Here is a 23525-nt window from a genome sequence, read left to right as displayed (position 1 = left end):
CGCTGAATTCTCAGCTAGAGAAGCAGACTTTTATTGTAAATACACCAGGCAAATGCAGTGCATGGATTTTCATTGTAGTGAGGGAGTTAATGATGTCTTCACTTTTCATAGAGATCTGTGGTACTGTTGTTGAATGTTGGAGATTGGTGATACACCACAGTAGCTCCTTTCTGTGAATATGGAACATGTACACTCATTAATGGAACAATCAGACTAGGCGGCCTATTATCTGTTTCTGATTAGAAAATTTGTCTTTCTGCATGGTCCTTTGAATAGACTGGTTGTGGACAGGTGATATTAATCGTATTCAAACATCAGTTGGGGTTTCTTCACAGCTTGAGTGATCTATCAGAACCACCAAAGTGCACGCATCTGGCCAAGATCACCTACAAAAGAGAATGTGTCTACTGCTTGGGCAATAATTTCAGTGATGTCTCTTATAGTGTCATCCATCCCAGACTGTTGAGTTGCGTGGTGGCAATTACTGCTTTGACCAGTTCACTTTACCGAGTCCCAACAAATTATTATACACAACTCACAACTTCTTCTTCTTCTTCTTCTTCTTTTTTTATTTTATTTTTATTTTTAAAAAGCACCTACACTTGCTGATTTCCGTCCAATCCGCCCATAGAATCACATCTGAATCTGAATAATTTGACACAGCTTACTGTAAAGTATATCAATCTGCAAACAAAACAAACAAAATGTAATAATACAAGAGTATCATTAGAGCCACCCAGTATCAATCATAGTGCGAGATTACAAGTGCTATCCCCAAAACAAATTAAACATGAAAAGGAAAGGTTGAGTTACGCATCATTTTGCTGGCAAGTTGCAAGGAGGAAGCAAAATAAGATGCTTAAGAAGTATTGTGACTGAGAGTGAATGGAGGCCGCAAGACAGCTGCTGACTGCTAGCAGGCTGTAAAGCCAATGTTGTCATTTACTCAATGTACTTCATACCGTCGCCCGCTTGCAAGCAATGAGCCAATATGGTGAAAATCTGACTACACCAATATATGAAGCCTCAGATTTTAATCAAAATATAAAACTGATTCCAGACAATTTGCAAAATACCTGAACACAGCACTGAATTTACAATGAAGAGACAATTCCAATAAAATTATCACCGCATATCTAAAACCAATATTAGTAACGTTATTTGTTGTAACTGCGACCGGAACGGTTGCAGGGTTGACATGACGGAAAGTGCAGCAGGACTCGTCGTAGCGGCCCATAAACAACACAAACAGGAGAGAACGGACAAGAACATGAAGGACCTTAAGAACAACAAGATCGAAACAACAGAGCCACAAGCAAACCTAACTAATCAACCATGTCCACTCGCACATGGAACAAGAACGAATATGCTGTCTGAGGCAGGATGTAGATAGATGCACACCAAGATTAGACTGACTGGCCAAGCAAGAGGCAGGCACTTAAATACATGATCGGGGACACTGCTATTGGCCGCTGGGACCACGTGTTCCACTGTGGCGCCCTCACATTAAATGTGGGCCAGGAGGCACACACTGCCATGGCTTATGGCGCGATGGTGCAATCACCTCTAGAGGTCTTCGATGTCCATGCCATCTGGTGCGGATTCAAAATCTGCGGTGCACAGTACCAGATTATTGAAGTATATGGGAAAAATCGTTTGTACCAAAAGCAATAAGTAATAAAGAAAAATTACATATACATATGATAACCATTTGATGGGTCCTGCAGTCAGCCATAAAATGGGCATATTTAACATACTGATAAACAGACCAACAATTAGTTATTTATAACTTACTATACAATTGTTATTAAAGATCAAAACAAAGATTTCTACACAGTTTATGACAAACCACGTAGCAAAGATGCTGAGTTGCAGATAGGCACAACAAAAAGACTGTCACAAGAAAGCTTTATGCCAGTAAGGCCTTCCTCAAAAAATAGACCACACACACACACACACACACACACACACACACGAGAAGCCACACTAGTTGCATTTGCATGAGTTTTGTGTGTGTGTGTGTTTTTTTTATGAAGGCCTTACTGGCCAAAAGCTTATTTTTGACAATCTTTTTTTTGTGTCTATCTGTGACTCAGCATCTCCGCTATATGGTGAGTAGAATGTTCCTTCATAATATTGTCCTGGATTTTTCACTGTTTGAGTTCTCCACAGTTACATGACAAGATTAGCCTCTGCATGAAATATTTGTACTAGTGTTTCTACTTGTCCATTAAATTTCGAGCATGCAGCCGTGCAAATAAAATTTCCTCCACTGATATTTTGGCCGCGTATCATCCGGCCATCCTCAGAGCGAATCACAAGACTGACGATAAGATGCCAAGCATGGCCTATTTTATTTGCACGGCTGCATGCCTCAAATTTAATGGACTATTCACTACACCGTAAGAAGTTGAAAGTGCACAGTGTTTCTAATTGTTTGTGTTTATTTAACAAATAATTTGTGAATCAATGTTAATGAATCAGCCACTTGAGTAACATAATGAAGAACTGGCAAAAGATATAAAGTTGCTCACTTGATTAGGTCCCTGTAGATACGATTTAAAGTCTACTATATAGTGGCGGCTCATGAGTATACATTCTGGGTGTTCACAAATTTTTAGATTCAGATAAATTTTAGAGTGTGAAATTAACAGCATCTGCTGTATAACAATTACACTTATCAACAAGTTTATACAACTACAGCCACTGCTAATAATAATAACAGTAGTAGTAGTAATAGTAGTAGCAGTAGTAGTAGTAGTAGTAATACGAAGAAGATGTAAACTTATCTGACAAAAGAAAGAATTGATTTCATGGTATTTTGCACATTTTACAGCAACAACAAAATATTTCACATTTCTGTGTAAGTGGGAGTTTTCACGCTTTTCTATTTTTTCGGAAACAAGGTTCCTAACAGATGTATTAGTTCTTGAATTTACATCCGGGGTGAAAATCAGATATTTTTACTCTGCACTCACACAGCAGCTTGTGCTATCTGTACACTTCCTTGTAAAATGATCACTTGTAGTCATGCTTATTTGATTTCGTCATGCTCTCATCAAAGAATCTGTTCTCAAAGGAGCTAGTTCCTATGTGGCTAGCTTTTCCTGGTAATAAACTTTTCTGTTCCCAGCATGAGATTTTCACCCTGCAGTGGAGTTTGTGCTGATGTGAAACTTCCTGGCAGATTGAAACTGTGTGCCAGACCAAGACTCAAACTCAGGACCTTTGCCTTTCATGGGTAAATGCTCTACCGACTGAGCTAGCTAAGCACGGCTCACGACCCATCCTCACAACTTTACTTTGCTGTTAGCATTTAAAATAGATTCAACATAGTTCATGTTTACACCTGCACACAAAAGCCAATTCCCGCACAGTAAACAAATAACTACAAACACAAAAGTGCCATTTGTGGAAATGATTGAACTCAAGTAATAATGTGTACCAACATGGTCACTTGACTAGAATACAAATAAGGTACTGAGATCCAACGGGTCTAAAGCACACTGCTGCCAAGCCACATTTAAGTGAATATCAGAGAAGTCAGTGATAAAGCTTCTTGTGAATTTTCATATATAAGTACAATATGGGCACACAGCACAAATAAACCTAACTCATCATAAGATCAACAGATTTCAAAAGCATGAATAAATGCTACAATCTCACAATCAACGATGGTGTGCTTTAGGCCCTTATGATTCTTAGCGCTCCAAATGGATTACTGTATAAAAAATTCATAACTTAATATACTATAACTTATTCAGAAACACACAACATACGTTTACTGTCAGTACAACTTTAACATATAATGATATCTGATCTAATCTTACTACAGTAAATAGTGAGTGAATTAGCATATCTGAAGAGTGTGCTTTCATCTAGCAAGATTTATGCCGAGCGAATGGATAGAAGCGTCTGCCACAGTGTGCTACCACCTGGTGGCACTGATGTAAACTTCTAGCTGAGTGGCAAGGGCCAATTGTGAACGTTGTGAGCCATGCACATTGTTTATCAATCTGTATGTATTTGGCCTGTAAGGCAATTACGTCATGCAAGTTAAGCATATACAAAAGCTCCTTAAAACATGCATAACAGGAGGTGTGCTTGCGAACCTGATGTCAAGTTTCACAGAGTCTAGAGGAGCAGTAGCGGGGCAGATTTAAGAGCTGTATCTTTCAGATTGCAGCATCTGTGTTACGTTTAACAGAGTTCAAAGAAATATAATCAATAAACTGCAAGACGTCGAAAGTTAGGACATTTACATGCTTTTGTGCTCTTTCGCAGCAGCTGCCAATGCTACAATATTTAACTAAAAACGCAATTTTAGCCATGCATAAAATTAAGCAATGTAGTATCAGGATGCGAAAAAATGTTTATCCTGTATTTTAAAATGAATATACAATAAAAAAATTTGTATGTGTATTCAAATTACAGTCTCCAGCTTAAAAGCCAATGCAACTACAGTAGTAGTCATGTGATAAATTTTAAATAAGCAAGCAGAGCAAGGCTCAGGACACTCTGATGTCTTGTGTGGTTGGTTAAGGTTAGTAAGGTCTTGTGCAACCTGTGAGCTGTATGTGTTTATGTGATAGTGTTGTGTGGTGCATAGTTTGTTTAGACTTAATCATTTTCAGTGCAACAGTTGGCAACTTTGGAAATGAATAATCGCTATGTGCCAGCATACACATCTGAAATTCAACTGTAATTTAAAAGAATTGGTTGCTGCAAATGGACTTCACTGAACTGTTTAAATGTTAGGAATTGTTCAGATGAACAATTTGGTGCACTGCACAATGCCTTTGGTATACATTAGTCACTGCCTTTGTACACTTCCCATGGCCTGCAAGGTCAGTTATTTCAAATCTTATTGTTTCACTGTGTATAATTGTAGCCCGAGTTAATCCACCAATTATAATTTGTTCTCTTGTGCTAAATAAAGCTGAGAGTGAATCTAATCTTAATACTTTGGTACATTTTGTCCCAAAAAAGAGAAAAAAAGAAACTGACCACTAAATTGATTTATGGGTACTCACTCTCTACTGGTTAGGTAACAACTAATTACCATCATTATCTGATAATTAATTTCATTTTATTTATCTGTTGCCATACCCATTTATCTGTTGCCATAACCATTTACAATTAAGAGGGCGTATACTTTGCCAAATCTATTCCTGGAGAAGTTTCTGAACGGAAACAAAAATTAGCCAATATGAGGGAATAGGATGGTCCAAGTAGGGAGAATATAAAATGTAGACTGGTAATGCCAAGAAAAGCATTTCTGAGGAAGAGAAATTTGTTAACATCAAGTATAATAGATTAAAGTGACAGGAAGTCCTTTCTGAAAGTATTTGTATAGATTGTAGCCAGGTAAGGAAGTGATACATGAATGATAAACAGTTTAGACAAGAAGAGAATAGAAGCTTTTGGAATGTGGTGCTACAGAAGGATGCTGAAGATTAGATGGGTAGATCACGCAACTAATGAGACGGTACTGAATAGATTTGGGAAGAAGAGAAATCTGTGGTACACCTGACTAGAAGAAGGGATTGGTTGGTAGGACACATTCTGAGGCAAGAATGGATCACCAATTTAGTACTGTAGGGAAGCGTGTGGGGTAAAAACCATAGAGAAAGACCCAGAGATGAATACATACAGCAGATTCAGAATGTTGTAAGTTACAGTAGTTACTCAGAATGAAGAGGCTTGCACAGGACAGAGTAGCATGGAGGGCTGCATCAAACCAGTCTTTGGACTGAAGACCACAACAACATTCTGAATATGGAGTCATGCATGACACTTGAGCATGAAAGCTATTCATTTTTCACATTATCTGCACAGATTATTCCCACTAACTTCTGTGAAAAAAATGGAGTTCAGATGTGGCTGTTTATTGATGCTATATTTTTAATATGTAAATATCAGGATTTTAGGGTATTTGAAATATGTTTAAATTTATTGTTAGTTCAACTGTTTGTGTTGATATAAGCAGTCAATGTTTAAAAGGTTCATCAGAGACAGAGACAGAGTTGGGAAGGAAACCACACAATATTTCACTTGACAGATTAAGAAAACCTAAATCTGGATTGTCAGATGATGAACTGGATCCTATTTCTTTTGAGTGCAAGTCCAGTTTCTTAACCACTGTGCCAGCTTGCTTGGCTGCTAATTATAAATCAATCACAATTGATCTAAAATGGAGTAAGACAGGAGTAAGTTATATTTTGATAGTAAAAGGGATTTGAATTGATACCTTTCTCAGAAAAAAAAACATAGGTAATAAAAAATTTCATGGCTTTCTATGTAGCAACTCCAGCCTGGAAACAGGATATGTAGATAGAGACAATGGGTGTAGTTTCTATTAACCATAAAGGTCATTAATACAAAGAAATATCATCAAAAAATAATTGAAAAGGAATTCAATAATATAATAATGGGATTTAAACAGCACATGTCAGGGACTAGCACAACATACTACACACTACCACTATAAGTGACACTAAGTTTTCATTCAAGTCGGTGGGGAACTGTAAAGATTTCTGTTCCTGAAATGTTACAGTTTGACACTGTAATTGCACAATAAAAGAACAAATATTTACTCCCAACATTAATCCTGATCACATAACATTATACAAATAAAATCAGTACCTTCTGACCAACTGCTGATACCAGGAAACCAACAACATGTGTTATAGCAGTGACAGGACCTTTCTGCTCTTTGGAATACACCATTTTGAATCGATTCTTGGTAAGGGGTTGTCCTGGTTCTGGTACAACTTCAATAATATCAAATATTAGAATCTGAAACAAATATATACATTAATAAATGTCAGTAATAACTACTTTTCTAGAAAATATATATAAGCAAACATTCTGCAAAAGAAAAGTTACCTAACAATGTGAGTTGCAGTATTAACCTGAACAGACCCACAAATACGGCATATTGTTCATATTGAAAGAATTAATAAGTAGAAATCTTACCCGTCCTCTACTTGTTATATCTTCACCATAATTGTAATTTGTTCCAACAGCTATGTAGCCTTTTAATCCACTTCTTGTCCCCTCATATGCCAGACTAACATTTTTAAGGCAAGTCACGTGTTCCCACTCATCAAGCTCCATTTTTGTGTTAGGGATGACCTGTGAAATAATACAGGCAGTTTAACATTTTTACAAACATGTGTATTACATAAACATATGAACTGTTTGAATAACTTTAACTGAGAAGTGGCACTTGCTCACTAATGCTCATAAGTAGATAGAAAAGCAGCAAATTTTGTGTTGTGGCCATCCACAGCTGTAGAACTGAACCATGATGAATAAGACCATATCGTCTGTATGATAAATCTTTTGTTTCTGATCCAACTAGTTTTGTGGCATTAGAGCCACATTTTCAGGGATACAGCTGTACGTAAAAAAGAGTAAAAACAAATAAAGATCTTGTTTTGGTTAACATGTAATTGCACTATACACAAAGCTATAAAGAAAAAAATATGTACTCATATTTATAATTTGTTCCAAATGATAAGCAGCAGATGACCCAACATTCTTTGTCCAATTATGATAAAACTGTTTAAATGTCAAGAGATTGATAGTCCAATTTGAAATAGAGCAGAATGCAAAAATCATCATCCTGATACAGGAAAACTAAAACAAGAATAATGAAGTAAACCAAATGGAGTCAAAGATAAAATAAATGATATATGCAGGTGGTGAAAGTTATATTCACACTGGAATGGTAAAACAACTCTTAACACAGATCTTGTGTAATTGTACAACAAGTTAAGTTTAGATAAAATGCTGCTTACAAAATAGACTAGACTGGACTGAAGGAAGGAAAACATAAAATCTTATATAGACATACCTAAGGCTTGATATCGCTGTGACAGCATGAGATATATAGTGACTGCCTAGAACTGAGCTGAACCAGCACTGCCACCAACAAGGAAAATGGGCACATGCGCTTAAGAACATATCCAACGGAAAGTGACACAGGAAGTGAATCGTAAACAGTGGAAGAGAATGTTGGACAGCATCATTACAAATAATTTTACATGTGAAAGGTAGAATAATCTAAAACACAAATGTTACTTTATTTTTAAAAGCAAGGGGGCACTTGTGCATAGAGGAATACAATTATAAAATAAAAGGAATTATATAAGATTTTATCAACAAGCTTCTTTTAGAGTGGCAAACACATATATAGAGATATATGTCACAATTCTAGAGGTCAAACAAGGAAGAGCAGAGCAGAGAAATGTGATATCCATCACAGCATTTTGGCAAACTTCAAATGCTTAAATAGAATAAACCAGTACATAGGTTTATTTATTAATTTAAAACACTTTTACATGCATTTATTTGACAGTTGTCCCTCATATCACATTTCCCTACTCCACTGACCCGTGTTTGACCTCTACAATTGATAAACACTGTGAGATTCATATGTCCCTATTTAAGTGTTTGCTATTCATAACGAATTTTATTGAAAGTCCTACATAATTCCTTTTATTTTACAATTGCATTCCTTTATTCATGTCTGGCCCCTTCTTCTTTAATATAAGGTATGTCTACATAAGATTTTTTCATACTCCATTTAGTAAGCAACATTTTATTTAAACTTGACGTATCATACAATTATACAAGATCTGCTTTAAGATTTATGTTACCATGGCAGTGTCAATACAGCTTTCACCCCCTACATAGATACATATGATTTTTTTGTCATCCATTTGGTTTAACTACATTATTCTTACTTAAATTTTGCTGTATGAGAATGATGTTCTCCACATTCAACTCCATTTTAAATTGGACAAAGAATGTTGGGTCATCATCTGCTTATCATTTGGAATAAATTATACATGTGAGTACATAATTTTTCCTATATAGCTTCGTGTATAGTACAACTACATTTTAAATGAAACAGGATTTTTATTCACTTTTTGCTCTTTTTTACATCCAGCTGTATCCCTTAAGATGCGACTCTAATTCCACAAAACTAGTTGGATCAGAAATAAAGATTTGTTGTACAGCTGAAACACTCTTATTCATCAAGTAATAAATGGTAACAATGACTTCACCTACACATTTGTTCATCATGAAATGTATTATCAAAAGCGAAATCTATTTGGCTTATTAAGTGCAGCAATAGTTATTACAGGAACTGGAAAGAAATTACAACCACATTTCATATAGTTCTCTCCAACTCAAGTTTCCAACAATAATTTCATGTTTATTATTTGTCATTCATTGACTTATGGCATGTGCCAGAGTTAGCAATTCAAAATTAACAAAATCAGGACAGGGCCTCACAAAAAGCAGGACTTTTTTTTTATTTAAAGAAAGCATGACAAATTATTTTAGAATCAATAAACAGTTTATATTTTATGCTGTGGGGTAATAAATAAACTCTAATCTCAATACAAGCAAAAAGTAATGCACTGAAAATCTTCTGCAGTCTTAAGCAGTGGTATTTAATTGTTACAGATACAATGGAATTAACCTGAAGTAATTTTCAATCTTTTCCAGTGACGTTTCCTTTGACAGCGTATTTTTCGATAGAATATATTGCTAAGAGAAGAGCTGGTTGTTATCTTGAAGAATATGGCTATAAAATTCCTCACAAGACATATCCCTGAAACCATATTTCAGCAGTAAAATTCCTTTCACCATGTCTATCAACAAACAGTTCCTTTCTGTTTAGGTAAATTTTCAGAATTTCTGAATATTTGGTGACATGTACACTTTTTAGGTGAAGAATGCCATTTTCACACTTTTGATTAGTAGGTATTGAAGACATGCAAGGAGGTGCACAAAGCAAAGGTCCTTTAAGTCTTTGAGCTTACGTCCTTTGAAGCACTGGAATTCTTCCATTGGCTGCACCCATTTTTCCAGGTGTTCAATGTAAGATTCAAGGAAAAATGATACATTTTCTATGTACACCTGACACACTTTTTCCAAGCCATCTCCTGAAAAGGAATTCAGAGCTCATCTGACTTCAAAGAATGAAGAACTTATACAATAGAATTGTTTTCCTTTTCAACAGACATTTTTGGATAAAAAATGTGCATGGCTGAGAAAAGAAGCAGAAGATATTTCTCTGAAATGTCACTTGTAGAAAATATCTAACTGTTGAAGGCACATATTTCCTACCTTAAGAGCTTACCGCTTGTTGGGTTGTTTGCGGGAAGAGACCAAACAGCTAGGTCATCGGTCTCATCGGATTAGGGAAGGACAGGGAAGGAAGTCGGCCGTGCCCTTTCAAAGGAACGATCCCGGCATTTACCTGGAGCGATACAGGGGAATCATGGAAAACCTAAATCAGGATGGCCGGACGCGGGATTGAACCGTCATCCTCCCAAATGCGAGTCCAGTGTGACCTTTAGAGCGGAAGTAAGATTTCAGTGCTGCATACAATTGTCACCAGCAAAAGCAATGAACTGAGAAGTAGTAAGGTTATCCTTTTTAAAAGTATCTGTAACATAACAGGAAATGTTTTCTGTAGTTCCCTTCAGACACCTTTCTAAGTTAAGCATCACTGTCTGAATAGCACTGCTTTTGTAATCAAAATGTTGAATTACAATTGGGAACATTTCCGGTTACTAGCATTTGTCGGTGTGCCAAAATATGGAACTATGAAGGACATAGTTTTGACAATAACATGTGCGAGGTTGCAATGACACTGTACTGTGATGCATTTGTCGTGCAATGACATTATTTACAATGGATCTGCTTTAGTTCTTCCACAAGATAAATTTCTGCGAACTCACAGTTTGGAAATAGCTTCTTATTTAAGTTTCTGGTACAATCCATCAATTCGTACAAATGGTGGTAAAAACCGATATTGTATGCCAGTGTGGTTTTTGTGGCTTGAACATTTCTAACTACAGGCATATGTTTTTTACTCACAAAACTGAGCACTGAGCCAGATGCAGGGCTGGTTAGTATCATCTTTTCGTTTTTTCTCTGCTAAGATGTCTTTAAAAACCCATTGCAAACTTATATCCCGTATTAATTCTCACACACTTTACACTGAACTTCACATTTGTTTCATCTACATGCAAAGACAGGTATCTTGCTTTTAATTGATCTGAGAACTCAACTGCTTTTTCGCTGTCACTGCTATTTATCTGAGGAGACAACTTACTTCTATTACGTAGGATGCAATCTTACACTGCAACAATACTTCACTTAAAGTCTCAATGAATCAGCAATAAAAGTGATAAGTGTGTGCACCTTATAATTCAGTACAACTAGAAATTTATTAGGTGATGAATGCATTTCTTTTAAAAAAAGAAGAAGAAGAAGAAAGCATTAATCTTAACTTTTGAGATCACTTCATACTAACTGTAGACCGATGATGATTACAGACTATGAAGAAAGGAAAAAAAAGAGGACTAATGACAGTTCACTGTGTGAACAAAATCAACATACTGTGAGGCATTGTGAACAGTCCAACACTATGTCAAATGAAAATGATTGGAAGCAGTGGTTTCTCAATTGCTGGCTCAATTTTGCATTTTTTAAAGTGTGATTTCAGAATCATTTCAGTTGCCCTCCTTGTTTTCACTGCCAGTTTTTGAATTGGTAATACGCTATTTGTTTTGATAGATACACATCATGTATACAGCTAATATGATTGGCCCATTGGAATTGGTGTTTGATGATAATGGCCTCCATGCTTGTAGCATTTTTTTCCTCCAGGATACTGATGTTTGTATGCCACTTTCAGTATTCTCAAGACACATCATATACTTCTCGAGGAGCTTCAGATGTCTTCTATGGGTGATCTAGGCTTCATACTCGTAAGTGAGAGTTGGTATGATGATGGTATGATAGACAAAGAGCTTACTCCGGTGAGGTCTTGGTTGCCATAGACCCTGTCTTGCAGACAGCCAAAAGCTGTGCTAGCATATCTTAAGCAATACTGCATTTCAGCATCAATATTTGTATTAGTCGAGAGGTGACTGCCAGGGTCAGGGAACTGAACAATCTGTAGGACTTCACCATTCAGTGTTATGGTTGAATCTTGACTGTGAAAATTGCTGCAAAATGTGTGTTTTCTGATGTTGACATCTACACTAATGCTCATGTACGCCTCACTGAATACGTTCAAAATTGCTTGAAGGGCTTCAACTGAGGTAGCCACAACAACATTATCATCTGCATACTGGAGTTTTATGACAGAGGTTTTGATTATCTAGGTCACAGCTCTACTCAACTAATAGTGAAAATTCCACCGTCTGTCCTACACACTATTCTGGCTCTCAATGGTAGTTTCACTACAATAAAGAGTAGCAAAGCTTCGACTAATGTTGAAAATAAGGAAGGGTCATTCACACAACCTTGCTTAATGAATATGAAATAATACCAAGTACAGAGGGTGTGAGTTGTAAGTTTGGAAATTAGATTATAGAGTTGGCACAATTTGAACTGATTTTTTTCCCAAATATGGTCATATTATACAAACAATAAATGACAATATAACCTCAATAACTATTGCCATTATCACCATCATCATTAATTAACAAATCAACAATAGCATAACATGGTATAATATTGGGTAAAGTTTAGACGAAAGAAGGAAACAGGAAATATATGAGGAGTTGGGAGATTTTAACAAGAAACAACAGGGAAATAAATTCCACAAAAAGAATGTGAATCCAAAGCTGGTTCTCAGTAAACAATAACAAAGAACAACACTTTGAATTGTGAAAATATTCTCTGTGCTTGTAATAATGCTGACGTGTTCTAGTGCTAATTACAGTACTGTTCTCACTTTCAGTGGAATCTAATTTTGATACCCTTAGACATATAAACTTAATATTATAGAATATTTAACAGTAATGTAATATTCATTGTTTGTCGTGATGATGGCTATTGTGCAATGTCATTATCAGACGCGATTACTGTCGATCATTTATCACTCAATAAGGGTAAACATTTGTAGTAGGGTGAATGGCTTGATGGAAAATACACTTATGATTGCAGTTGATAATTTTTATGATGATGTATTGCATTCTGTTGATTGACTTAATGCTCTTGCATTTATTGTACCAGTCTTCTTAGCCTCATTTCAGGTTATGAAAGTGTGTGCTATGTCTACCATTAGCCAGCGGTATACACTACTTAGGGTACAAATAACTGCAGTCCAGAAGGCAGACCTGTGACTCCCTATAAATGCCATGTTGACAAAACCCACCAGCTCGCACTAATCCTCTCATTGTCTGTAGATGCTTTTCATAGCTGCTCAGTGGAAACCATTTCCAACCTAATAATTTTTTGTTCACATTTGCTTTGACTCAAAACCCACTTCACTATTTGTTATGTTCCTGTACAGCCTCAGGCTTCTCCCAAGACTCATCAAGTTACAGTCTTCCATTGTAAGCACGTCCAGGTTGCACTTGCTGAGCGGAAACTATACCTCAACCACTCAACAAACACTGACTGCTTGTTATGTTCAGTTCCAGCCAAGAGTTTCTCTCTAGACTTGTTACGGGGTGTTTCAAAAATGACCGGTATATTTGAAACGGCAATAAAAACTAAACGAGCAGCGATAGAAATACACCGTTTGTTGCAATATGCTTGGGACAACAGTACATTTTCAGGCAGACAAACTTTCGAAATTACAGTAGTTACAATTTTCAACAACAGATGGCGCTGAAAGTGATGTGAAAGATATAGAAGACAACGCAGTCTGTGGGTGCACCATTCTGTACGTCGTCTTTCTGCTGTAAGCATGTGCTGTTCAAAACGTGCAAGTGTGCTGTAGACAACATGGTTTATTCCTTAAAACAGAGGATTTTTCTGGTGTTGGAATTCCACCGCCTAGAACACAGTGTTGTTGCAACAAGACGAAGTTTTCAACGGAGGTTTAATGTAACCAAAGGACCGAAAAGCGATACAATAAAGGATCTGTTTGAAAAATTTCAACGGACTGGGAACGTGACGGATGAACGTGCTGGAAAGGTAGGGCGACCGCATACGGCAACCACAGAGGGCAACGCGCAGCTAGTGCAGCAGGTGATCCAACAGCGGCCTCGGGTTTCCGTTCGCCGTGTTGCAGCTGCGGTCCAAATGACGCCAACGTCCACGTATCGTCTCATGCGCCAGAGTTTACACCTCTATCCATACAAAATTCAAACGCGGCAACCCCTCAGCGCCGCTACCATTGCTGCACGAGAGACATTCGCTAACGATATAGTGCACAGGATTGATGGCGGCGATATGCATGTGGGCAGCATTTGGTTTACTGACGAAGCTTATTTTTACCTGGATGGCTTCGTCAATAAACAGAACTGGCGCATATGGGGAACCGAAAAGTCCCATGTTGCAGTCCCATCGTCCCTGCATCCTCAAAAAGTGCTGGTCTGGGCCGCCATTTCTTCCAAAGGAATCATTGGCTCATTTTTCAGATCCGAAACGATTACTGCATCACGCTATCTGGACATTCTTCGTGAATTTGTGGCGGTACAAACTGCCTTAGACGACACTGCGAACACCTCGTGGTTTATGCAAGATGGTGCCCGGCCACATCGCACGGCCGACATCTTTAATTTCCTGAATGAATATTTCGATGATCGTGTGATTGCTTTGGGCTATCCGAAACATACAGGAGGCGGCGTGGATTGGCCTCCCTATTCGCCAGACATGAGCCCCTGTGACTTCTTTCTGTGGGGACACTTGAAAGACCAGGTGTACCGCCAGAATCCAGAAACAATTGAACAGCTGAAGCAGTACATCTCATCTGCATGTGAAGCCATTCCGCCAGACACGTTGTCAAAGGTTTCGGGTAATTTCATTCAGAGACTACGCCATATTATTGCTACGCATGGTGGATATGTGGAAAATATCGTACTATAGAGTTTCCCAGACCGCAGCGCCATCTGTTGTTGAAAATTGTAGCTACTGTAATTTCGAAAGTTTGTCTGCCTGAAAATGTACTGTTGTCCCAAGCATATTGCAACAAACGGTGTATTTCTATCGCTGCTCGTTTAGTTTTTATTGCCGTTTCAAATATACCGGTCATTTTTGAAACACCCTGTATGTTGTAACTGTTAATTTAACAGTTTTATGCACAATCATGGACAAACATTTGGAGATGTCTTTAGAATGAATTTTCACTCTGTAGCAGAGTGTGAGTTTATCTCAAACTTTCTGGCAGATTAAAAACTGTGTTCTTGACTGGGAACTGAAACTAGAACCTTTGCCTTTCACAGGCAAGTGCATTACTGACTGAGCTATCCAAGCACAACTCATGACCTGCTCTCACAGCCATACATCGGCTGATTCAAATGTCAGCTTATTATATGACTTTGGTAAGACAGTATGCTGAAAACTGCAATGGACTGTCAATTTGTGCACTTAACACTAACACGAAAATGTATGAGATAATGTGATACATGTATAATGACAGGTATTCACATTAAATTTGTGCAACTGTCTGTAATGGTGTGTGTGTGTGTGTGTGTGTGTGTGTGTGTGTGTGTGTGTGTGTGTGTGTTTGTTTACAACATTTTTTGATATCTTTACACATACCATAATTTCAGCTATTTCATTTTGATGGTGCATTTGATAACATCAGACTCCTGCAGCAACACATTTCATAACATTTTTTTCTTTTCTTGTCTTTTTGGTACAAGACTACACTCCAACAAATACCTTATGCAAAGATTCCCTAAAAACTATTCTATTTTAACAAATTGCTACTTTTCAGTAGTGCTTTTCATTCTAGAGCCAGTCGGCATTTTATATCCTTTTGACTTTTGTCATCATCACTTATTTTGATACTCAAATAGCAAAGCTCATCTGCTACTTTTAATGTCTCATTTCTTAATCCACTTCCTTCAGCATCACCTGAGTTAATTCTATTATCCTAACCTACTTCCGTCGGCATTACCTAATTTAATTCTACTACATTCCCTTACCCTTGTTTTACTTTTGTTGATGCTCATCTTTTAATCTTTTCAAGACACTATCCATTCTGTTCAACTGCTATTCCGCATTCTCTGGCATTTCTGAAAGAATTACAATGCTATAAGTAAACCTCAAAATTTTTATTTCTCCTCCACTGACAAATTTCTCCTTGGTTTCCTTTAGTGCTTGACCAGTGTGCAGACTGAATAATATCGGGGAGTAGACTAAACTCTTTTCTCACTCCTTTCTCAACTATTGTTTCCTTTTCATGTCCCTCATCTCTTATAACCGATGTCTGGTTTCTGTACAAGTTGAAGATGTCCTTGCTCCATATGTTTTACCTCTGTACCTTCACAATTTCAGAGAGTTTATTCCAGTCAACACTGTGAAAAGTTTTCTCTACATCTAGACACACTATATACACACAGGTTTCCTTTTCTTCAACCTGTATTCTAAGATAAGTTGTATACTTAGTACTGACTTCCATGTTCTTACATTTCTCCAAAACCCAAACTGATCTTCCTCAAGGCCAGCTTCTACTAATTTTTCCATTCCCCTGTAAATAATCTGTTTCTGTGTTCTGCAACCATGGCTTATTAAATTTATAGTTTGGTGATATTCACAACTGTCAGCACTTCCTTTGTATTGGAGTTATTACATTCTTCTTGAAGTGTGTGTTGTTTTGTGTTTCATACATTTTGTACCTCAAGTGGAATAATTTTATCATGGCTGGCTCTCCCATGGATCTCAATTATCCTAAGGAAATATCATCTTCATCAGGGACCTAGTCTCTCTAATTTTTATATAGTGGCATTTGTCACTCTACTAGACATGCATGCTTTTACAGCCTTGTATTTGTTGTCTAACCACCCCTGCTTAAAAATATTGCACTTTCTGTCAATCTCATTGTTTTAGAAATCTGTATCCCTTTTTGCCTACTTCATTTGTTGCATTTCCATATGCCGTTTTTCATAAATTAAATTCAATAACTCATATGTTTTCCAAGAATTTCTACTGGACCTTGTCTTTTTGCATATCTTCTGCAACCTTCACTATTTCATTTCTCTAAGCTACCCATTTGCTCCAATTTATTTCTTTCCTGTGTTTCAGTCAAAAATTGCCTAATGCTTCCTTTGCAACTCTAAACCACATCCAGTTCTTTTAAATTAATCATGTCCCATATTATTATTTCTCTACGGTTCTCCATTTTTTCAGTTTTAATCAGCAGTTAATAACAAATAAATTATGGTGATTGTCCACATTTGCCCCTTGTAATGTTCTGCAGTTTAATACAGAGTGTGTATGCTGACAAGGAAAAAACTTTGATTTTTTCTGGATTTCCCGTGTAAAAAATACATGTTTTCCCAAATGAAAATATATAGTTTCCTGAAAATACACTTACTCCATGTTAAGTGACAGTTTACTTTCCCTCGGAACTGTAAAACTTATCTATCATTTGAATTGTAAAGGTTTTGTACTCTGATGTAGAACTTCCCTGCACTTTAGGAACTGAAGCCCAGTAAAAAAATAACACGTTTTGCAAAGATCTTTGATGTGCAGCAACGTGTACACTGCATATTTCCATACTAAGAAAGTATAAATATGAATTCCAACAAACACAGCATGTTAGTTTCCGAAGCACCGAAATCGAGATTTCGATGCGCTTCTGTCAGCCAATCATAATTCATGTCACTTTTTTTTGTCAACAAACAATATCTGATATTCAGTGCATATGACACGTAATGATGTCAGCCATTAGCAACATCACTGTTAAGTAGTAAGAATGCACAAATAGGAAAAATTCAGGGTTTAAATTAATATACATATACAAGATGGTGGTGGTTAGTGTTTAACGTCCCGTCGACAACGAGGTCATTAGAGACGGAGCGCAAGCTCGGGTTAGGGAAGGACTGGGAAGGAAATCGGCCATGCCCTTTCAAAGGAACCATCCCGGCATTTGCCTGAAACGAGTTAGGGAAATCACGGAAAACCTAAATCAGGATGGCTGGAGACGGGATTGAACCGTCGTCCTCCCGAATGCGAGTCCAGTGTGCTAGCCACTGCGCCACCTCGCTCGGTACATATACAAGAAAAACTAAGCTTTCACGCATAATTTTGGTCTTTTTTGCATGTGGTATCCTTTATGATGTGTCACACACAAATGTGCCAGCAAAATTTTAAATGATGACATAAATGTCTGGTATCCTGGGCCCAAAATTGTTTAAGTGGCATGTCCTCAAAGTGTTAAGTTTTGAATGAGTCAAAAGCTCTGGGATTTAAGAAATTCATCACACATTTTCACATACTTCCCCAGCATCTATTAGAAATAGGTTTGTTTGAGAATTTGCCAGAGAATGCCAGAAGACAGGCATTACTGTGCATGTGCAGCAATGATGACATAAGAAAATAAATGTAAACGCGAATCATGTGGAGACTACTCCCCACTACGATGAATGCTCCATGCATGTATGAAGCTGGCAGCTTGGGCAGACCAGAAAAAATTTTCCAGATGCCCTCTGGGCAAACTCTTTGTCTTTAAATATGTCTGCTCGTGTCTGTATATGTGTGGATGGATATGTGTGTGTGTGCGCGCGAGTGTATACCCGTCCTTTTTCCCCCTAAGGTAAGTCTTTCCACTCCCGGGATTGGAATGACTCCTTACCCTCTCCCTTAAAACCCACTTCCTTTCGTCTTTCCCTCTCCTTCCCTCTTTCCTGATGAGGCAACAGTTTGTTGCGAAAGCTTGAATTTTGTGTGTATGTATGTGTCTGTTTGTGTTTCTATCAACCTGCCAGCGCTTTTGTATGGTAAGTCACATCATCTTTATTTTTAAATATATTTTTCCCGCGTGGAATGTTTCCCTCTATTATATTAAATATAGAGACATGTGCATATCCAGGCAACGCCATGGGAAAAAGCTCCTCATAAACCCCTGGGTTGACTTCAGCCACACTTAGTACAAACACTACTTACTATCTGGAAGGAAAAACTATGGGGTAAGAACCACGAACCTACTACTGGGGTAGAAGTGATAATGTGGAGAGAGAAGGAAGTAGGAGAAGATGGACAGAGAGGAGGAAGGAGAAGATAGACACAGATACGGGGGAGGAGGAGGGGATGGACAGAGAAAGGGAAGAGGAGGAGTTGGACAGAGATGTGTGGGGGGGGGGGGGGGGGGGGAATGGACTAATAGAAGACTGAAATAAATACATACCTGGGAAACATTAGATACTCAGCTAATAAAGACATCAAGAGAAGATACAAAAATTATGAGGTTTGCTGACAAAATTGAACTTAGAAAAGCTGTTGAACAGAATGGACTCTAAAATATTGACGAAAATTTTGGGACCACTTAAAGAGCAAATACAATAAAGAAAACATCATAATAGTGAACTTTACAAACATATTTAAAAAATTATACACACGATCAGGAAATGGAGAATCACTTTCTACGGCCACATCTAAAGGATGAATCCCAACAGACTGACAAAAAGACTGTTCAGTTACATTGCTAAATTGAAAATGGATAACACACAGTACAGTGCAAAGAAACTGGAAGGAACATGGATCAACTCCCAATTACTCCACAAGATATTGAGGAAAGACAGCACTACGAAAGGAATTATAAGACTCCAGAGGTTTTCCTGGAAAACCAAGAAGAAGATCAGAGCCATTTCAACAAAAGAATGAAACATCAAGAAACGAGGAAGAAAAGAAGTGAGAAACAGTTGAAATAACCATAGTCCATAGCGGCTATACATGAAAGAAAAAGATGAAAAGGGCTATTTAAATCAGATGCTGCTGCGGGAATTACATCGATCAGGAAATAAGACAGTAATAGCAGTACACAAGTACCGTATTTACTCGAATCTAAGCCGCACTTTTTTCCGGTTTTTGTAATCCAAAAAACCGCCTGCACCTTAGAATCGAGTGCAAAGTAAACGGAAGTTCTGAAAAATGTTGGTAGGTGCCGCCACAACTAACTTCTGCCGTCGAATATATGTAGCGCTACACAGGCACAAAGATAATAACTGGCGCCAAAACCTCTGCATCAGTAAAAAAAAAGAGGTGGAAGAAGAGCTTTTCTCTCCGCCTCGAGTTTCGACCACTGAATTTTCATACGTTACCCAACGAAGTAAATACAAATTCCATATTGCTCATCTTCGAATGTAGCAGTATTTCAATGTACTACGAAAATCCGACTGACAAGACTGTTTGGGATGTCTGTCAACATGGCCAACTCTACGTTCTGAATTTTTTCCTACCTCTCAGAAGAGATGGTTGCTAATAGGAACTTTTATGAATTGTGAATCACACACAGTATTCTCTTCACCATAAGAATAATACGAATATAAACATTTTGTCATGTATTCTTTCATGTTTGCTGCTATCTTATTTAAATCCTGTCTGCCTAATAAACTACAAAACTAGAGTGAGACAACAGCAAATGCGGAAGTATATACATATCATGTCATGTTTATATTCGTATTATTCTTATGCCTAATAGTGATACAGTCAGAAATGAAGCACGGCAATTGACTAGATTTTTAAATCTGAGATGACTAATTTCTGTGCAGAATGTAATGTACTAAAGATGCGTCTGCGGAGAAAAATTTTCGCTAAACTCTCGTTCAGAACATCTTCTATCATACGCAGTCTATTATTTGGTTCTTGTTGATCATTATCAAAGAAAGCAGCAGTGTAAGTAACAAGAAATAGCAGTCTCTTGCCTTTGTTTCGCTAATGAGACGACTCCTCTCTTTCCTTTTTTTTAATTATAAGTGGCGGTAGCGTGCACAAAAGCAAGCCATGCTACGAGCGGCGACAGGTTGTAAACACTCATTATCAGAATGCGACAAACAATGTATGACACAGTACAGTAATTCATTTTCAGCTTAGAGTGATGTAAACACCTATAACAAAGAGAACGGCACTTATCAGATCAAAGAAAAATAAGCAATCAACTCAAACCAGACGAAGCACGTGAAAAAGGAAGGGTACCCGTATAAATACGGACGGAGCACCTGACGCATAGCAATGGCTACCTGGAAAAGCTTAACTGCTAAGCTTACGACTTGAACCAAACTACTGCAGCTGTATTGTCGTTCATTCGACCTAAATTGTGTTTCATATTACAATAGACCAACTTTGTTTCGATCTGGAGGTGCGGCCTAAAACTTTTCTCTCCCCTTGAATTTCGAGTCTCAAATTTCAGGTGTGGCTTAGATTCGGGTGTTTTTTAGTCTCATTTTTCAGGTGCGGCTTAGATTTGAGTAAATACGGTATTGATATTTGGGCAGTAAAATAGGTCAGTTGTTGCAGTAGGCAGAGTATACAAAATGTATGATTCAAACCAGCTACTTGTAAAGCCATTAACTGCATAGCACTTGAGTTGTTCTAAGATAGTACTATAATCAACACATCCAAAGGCCTAGGAGGGATCCCAAAAAAAACGTTCCTCCTCTAGCTCTGCCTTCTCGAAATTCGCAAAGTGTGTGACAACTTTCTACTCAATACAGCACAGAACAATAACTGGCACATAACAATTAATCTTCAGATAGTTACACATTAAACACATGCATGTGCAGGCATCTACACAGTCAAAGGCCTAGGAGAGATTACAAAAAATACTAACACGTGATATAATTTAAGGCTTGTACAGTTTGTTGAGTGAATACATAAACAGCATTCTCAGTCAAGCAACCTTTCTGGAATCCTAACTGTGATATGTTAAGTAAGATGTCACAAAGAAAAACAAACCATTGGAAAGAGTAACATGGGTCATTTCACAGACTTAACAATCTTCCAACAAAACATGCAATCAATAAAAAAATAAAATACACGTATCAGAAGTTGAGCTCCAATCTTTGAACTGCACAGTAGTTTGTATTACTGAGCACTGCTGTAGAGACACAGAAATCCAACATGTAGTATTATCATTGTATGAAAAGACAAACTCTTACTGCAGAACTAAGGGTGGAGGATCATGCATTTATATCAGATAAGGAACACAGTTCAAATCAAGACATGACCTCAGTACTGTAAGTGAAGACAAACACTTTGAAATATCAGCTATTGAATTAACAGGGCTTGATATCACCAAGAAATTAATCATTTTGTGTGTGTATGGATCTCCCAGTGTGGACACTTTTTTCAATAAGTTAACAGAAGTTCTAGATAAAACTTAAAGTACAAAGGTCAACATAATTCTCTGTGAGGGACATTAACATCAACACTTATCATCATAAATGAATCCAGCAGCACCTTCATTAACATCCTTCAAAGTTTTGGCATTTCACTATTGGTCAATAGTGCAACAAGGGTTACGACGACGACTTCATCAGTAATTGACCATGTGACCACAAATATGGACAGGGAAAAATGTGATGTAGCTGTAAAAGATCTCGGACTATCAGACCAACTCAGTCAAATAACAGTAGTAAAGTCAGGCATTGAATCATACCCTAAACTACTAGCATACAAACGTCATCTATCAGAAATCAAAATAAAAGATTTTTCAAAAGAACTAGAAAAACAAAGCTGGGATGAAGTGTATAAGAAAAAAAATGGGAATATGAAATTCTCTAAATTCTCCACATTGTTTAAATTGAATTTTGAAAAGGCATTTCCAAAAGTATGCATGCCTGTATCAACATCTCACAAAAACAGATGAATAACAGCAGTTATTAAGAAGTCCTTAAACACCTCAGTTCCATGAAAAAGATTCGCAATGATCCCGAATTCTTAAATTTCTATAATAGATACAAAAGGATCTATAGAAATATGCTGATTGCTGCAAAAAAGTCATTTAATGACAAAATAATATATAATGCAGAGAATAAAAGCAAGGTAGTCTGGGATATTATAAAAAAGGAAAGGGGAGAGGCAAACAAACGCAGAATAACTTACTGCTAAGGGAAGGGGATAAAGTAATAAATGATCCACAGCACTTAGCAAACTATGTAAACAAACATTTTTCAAGTATTGCAGAGAAGTTATAGCAAAAATTCCCCCAAACAAATATAACACCTGTAAATAATGTTGCACTAAATACAATGATGTTACTTCCAACCACAGAGAATGAAGTCAGTAAAACAATTCAAAAACTAAAAAATAAAAAGTCAGTAGGCTTAGATGAAGTACCAATGTATGTACTGAAACAAGGCATAGGGATTATGCAAGGCCCCTTAACAAATATAATAAATGAAGCCTTCACATCAGGTACATTTCCAGAGCAGTTAAAACAGGCAAGAGTTGTGCCTTTGTTTAAGAAAGGTAATGCAGAAGACAGAAAATTACTGGCTCATTTCCCTGCTGTCAGCATTTCCAAAAATAATAGAAGCTATTATGAAAGACAGATTAATGAATTACTTGAATAAAAACAATCTTTTAAGCAAATCACAGTTTGGTTTCCAAAATGGCAAAAATACATCAGCCATAGTAGAATTCACAAAAGTTGTATTTGCTGCTCTTGATAAAGATGAGTGAGTAACAGGCATATTTTTGGATCTTTCTAAGGTGTGTGATACAGTCGACCACACGATTTTATTAAATAAATTAGAAGCATTAGGAATAAGAGGGGTAGCTAATGACTGGTTTTGATCATACCTAAC

The 23525-nt window shown here is 37.2% G+C and overlaps 1 protein-coding gene across 3 annotated transcripts in view; it reads right to left on the bottom strand.

The window, feature by feature from the left end:
* The window catches only part of LOC124596370 (cleavage and polyadenylation specificity factor subunit 1), a 299255-nt gene that overhangs the window by 26330 nt on the left and 249400 nt on the right, over positions 1–23525 (bottom strand). For all 3 annotated transcript variants that reach the window (XM_047135481.1, XM_047135482.1, XM_047135483.1), the window contains 2 exons: positions 6979–7137; positions 6646–6798 (listed from right to left, as the gene is read on the bottom strand). In XM_047135481.1, the coding sequence (XP_046991437.1) occupies positions 6646–6798; positions 6979–7137 (312 nt within the window). The remainder of the gene's footprint in view (positions 1–6645; positions 6799–6978; positions 7138–23525) is intronic.

The sequence above is a fragment of the Schistocerca americana genome, chromosome 2 (assembly GCF_021461395.2).
Source record: "Schistocerca americana isolate TAMUIC-IGC-003095 chromosome 2, iqSchAmer2.1, whole genome shotgun sequence".
NCBI classification, from domain to species: Eukaryota; Metazoa; Arthropoda; class Insecta; order Orthoptera; family Acrididae; genus Schistocerca; species Schistocerca americana.
Note: the sequence above shows the minus strand (reverse complement) of the source record. Positions and strands in the feature narration are given on the sequence as shown.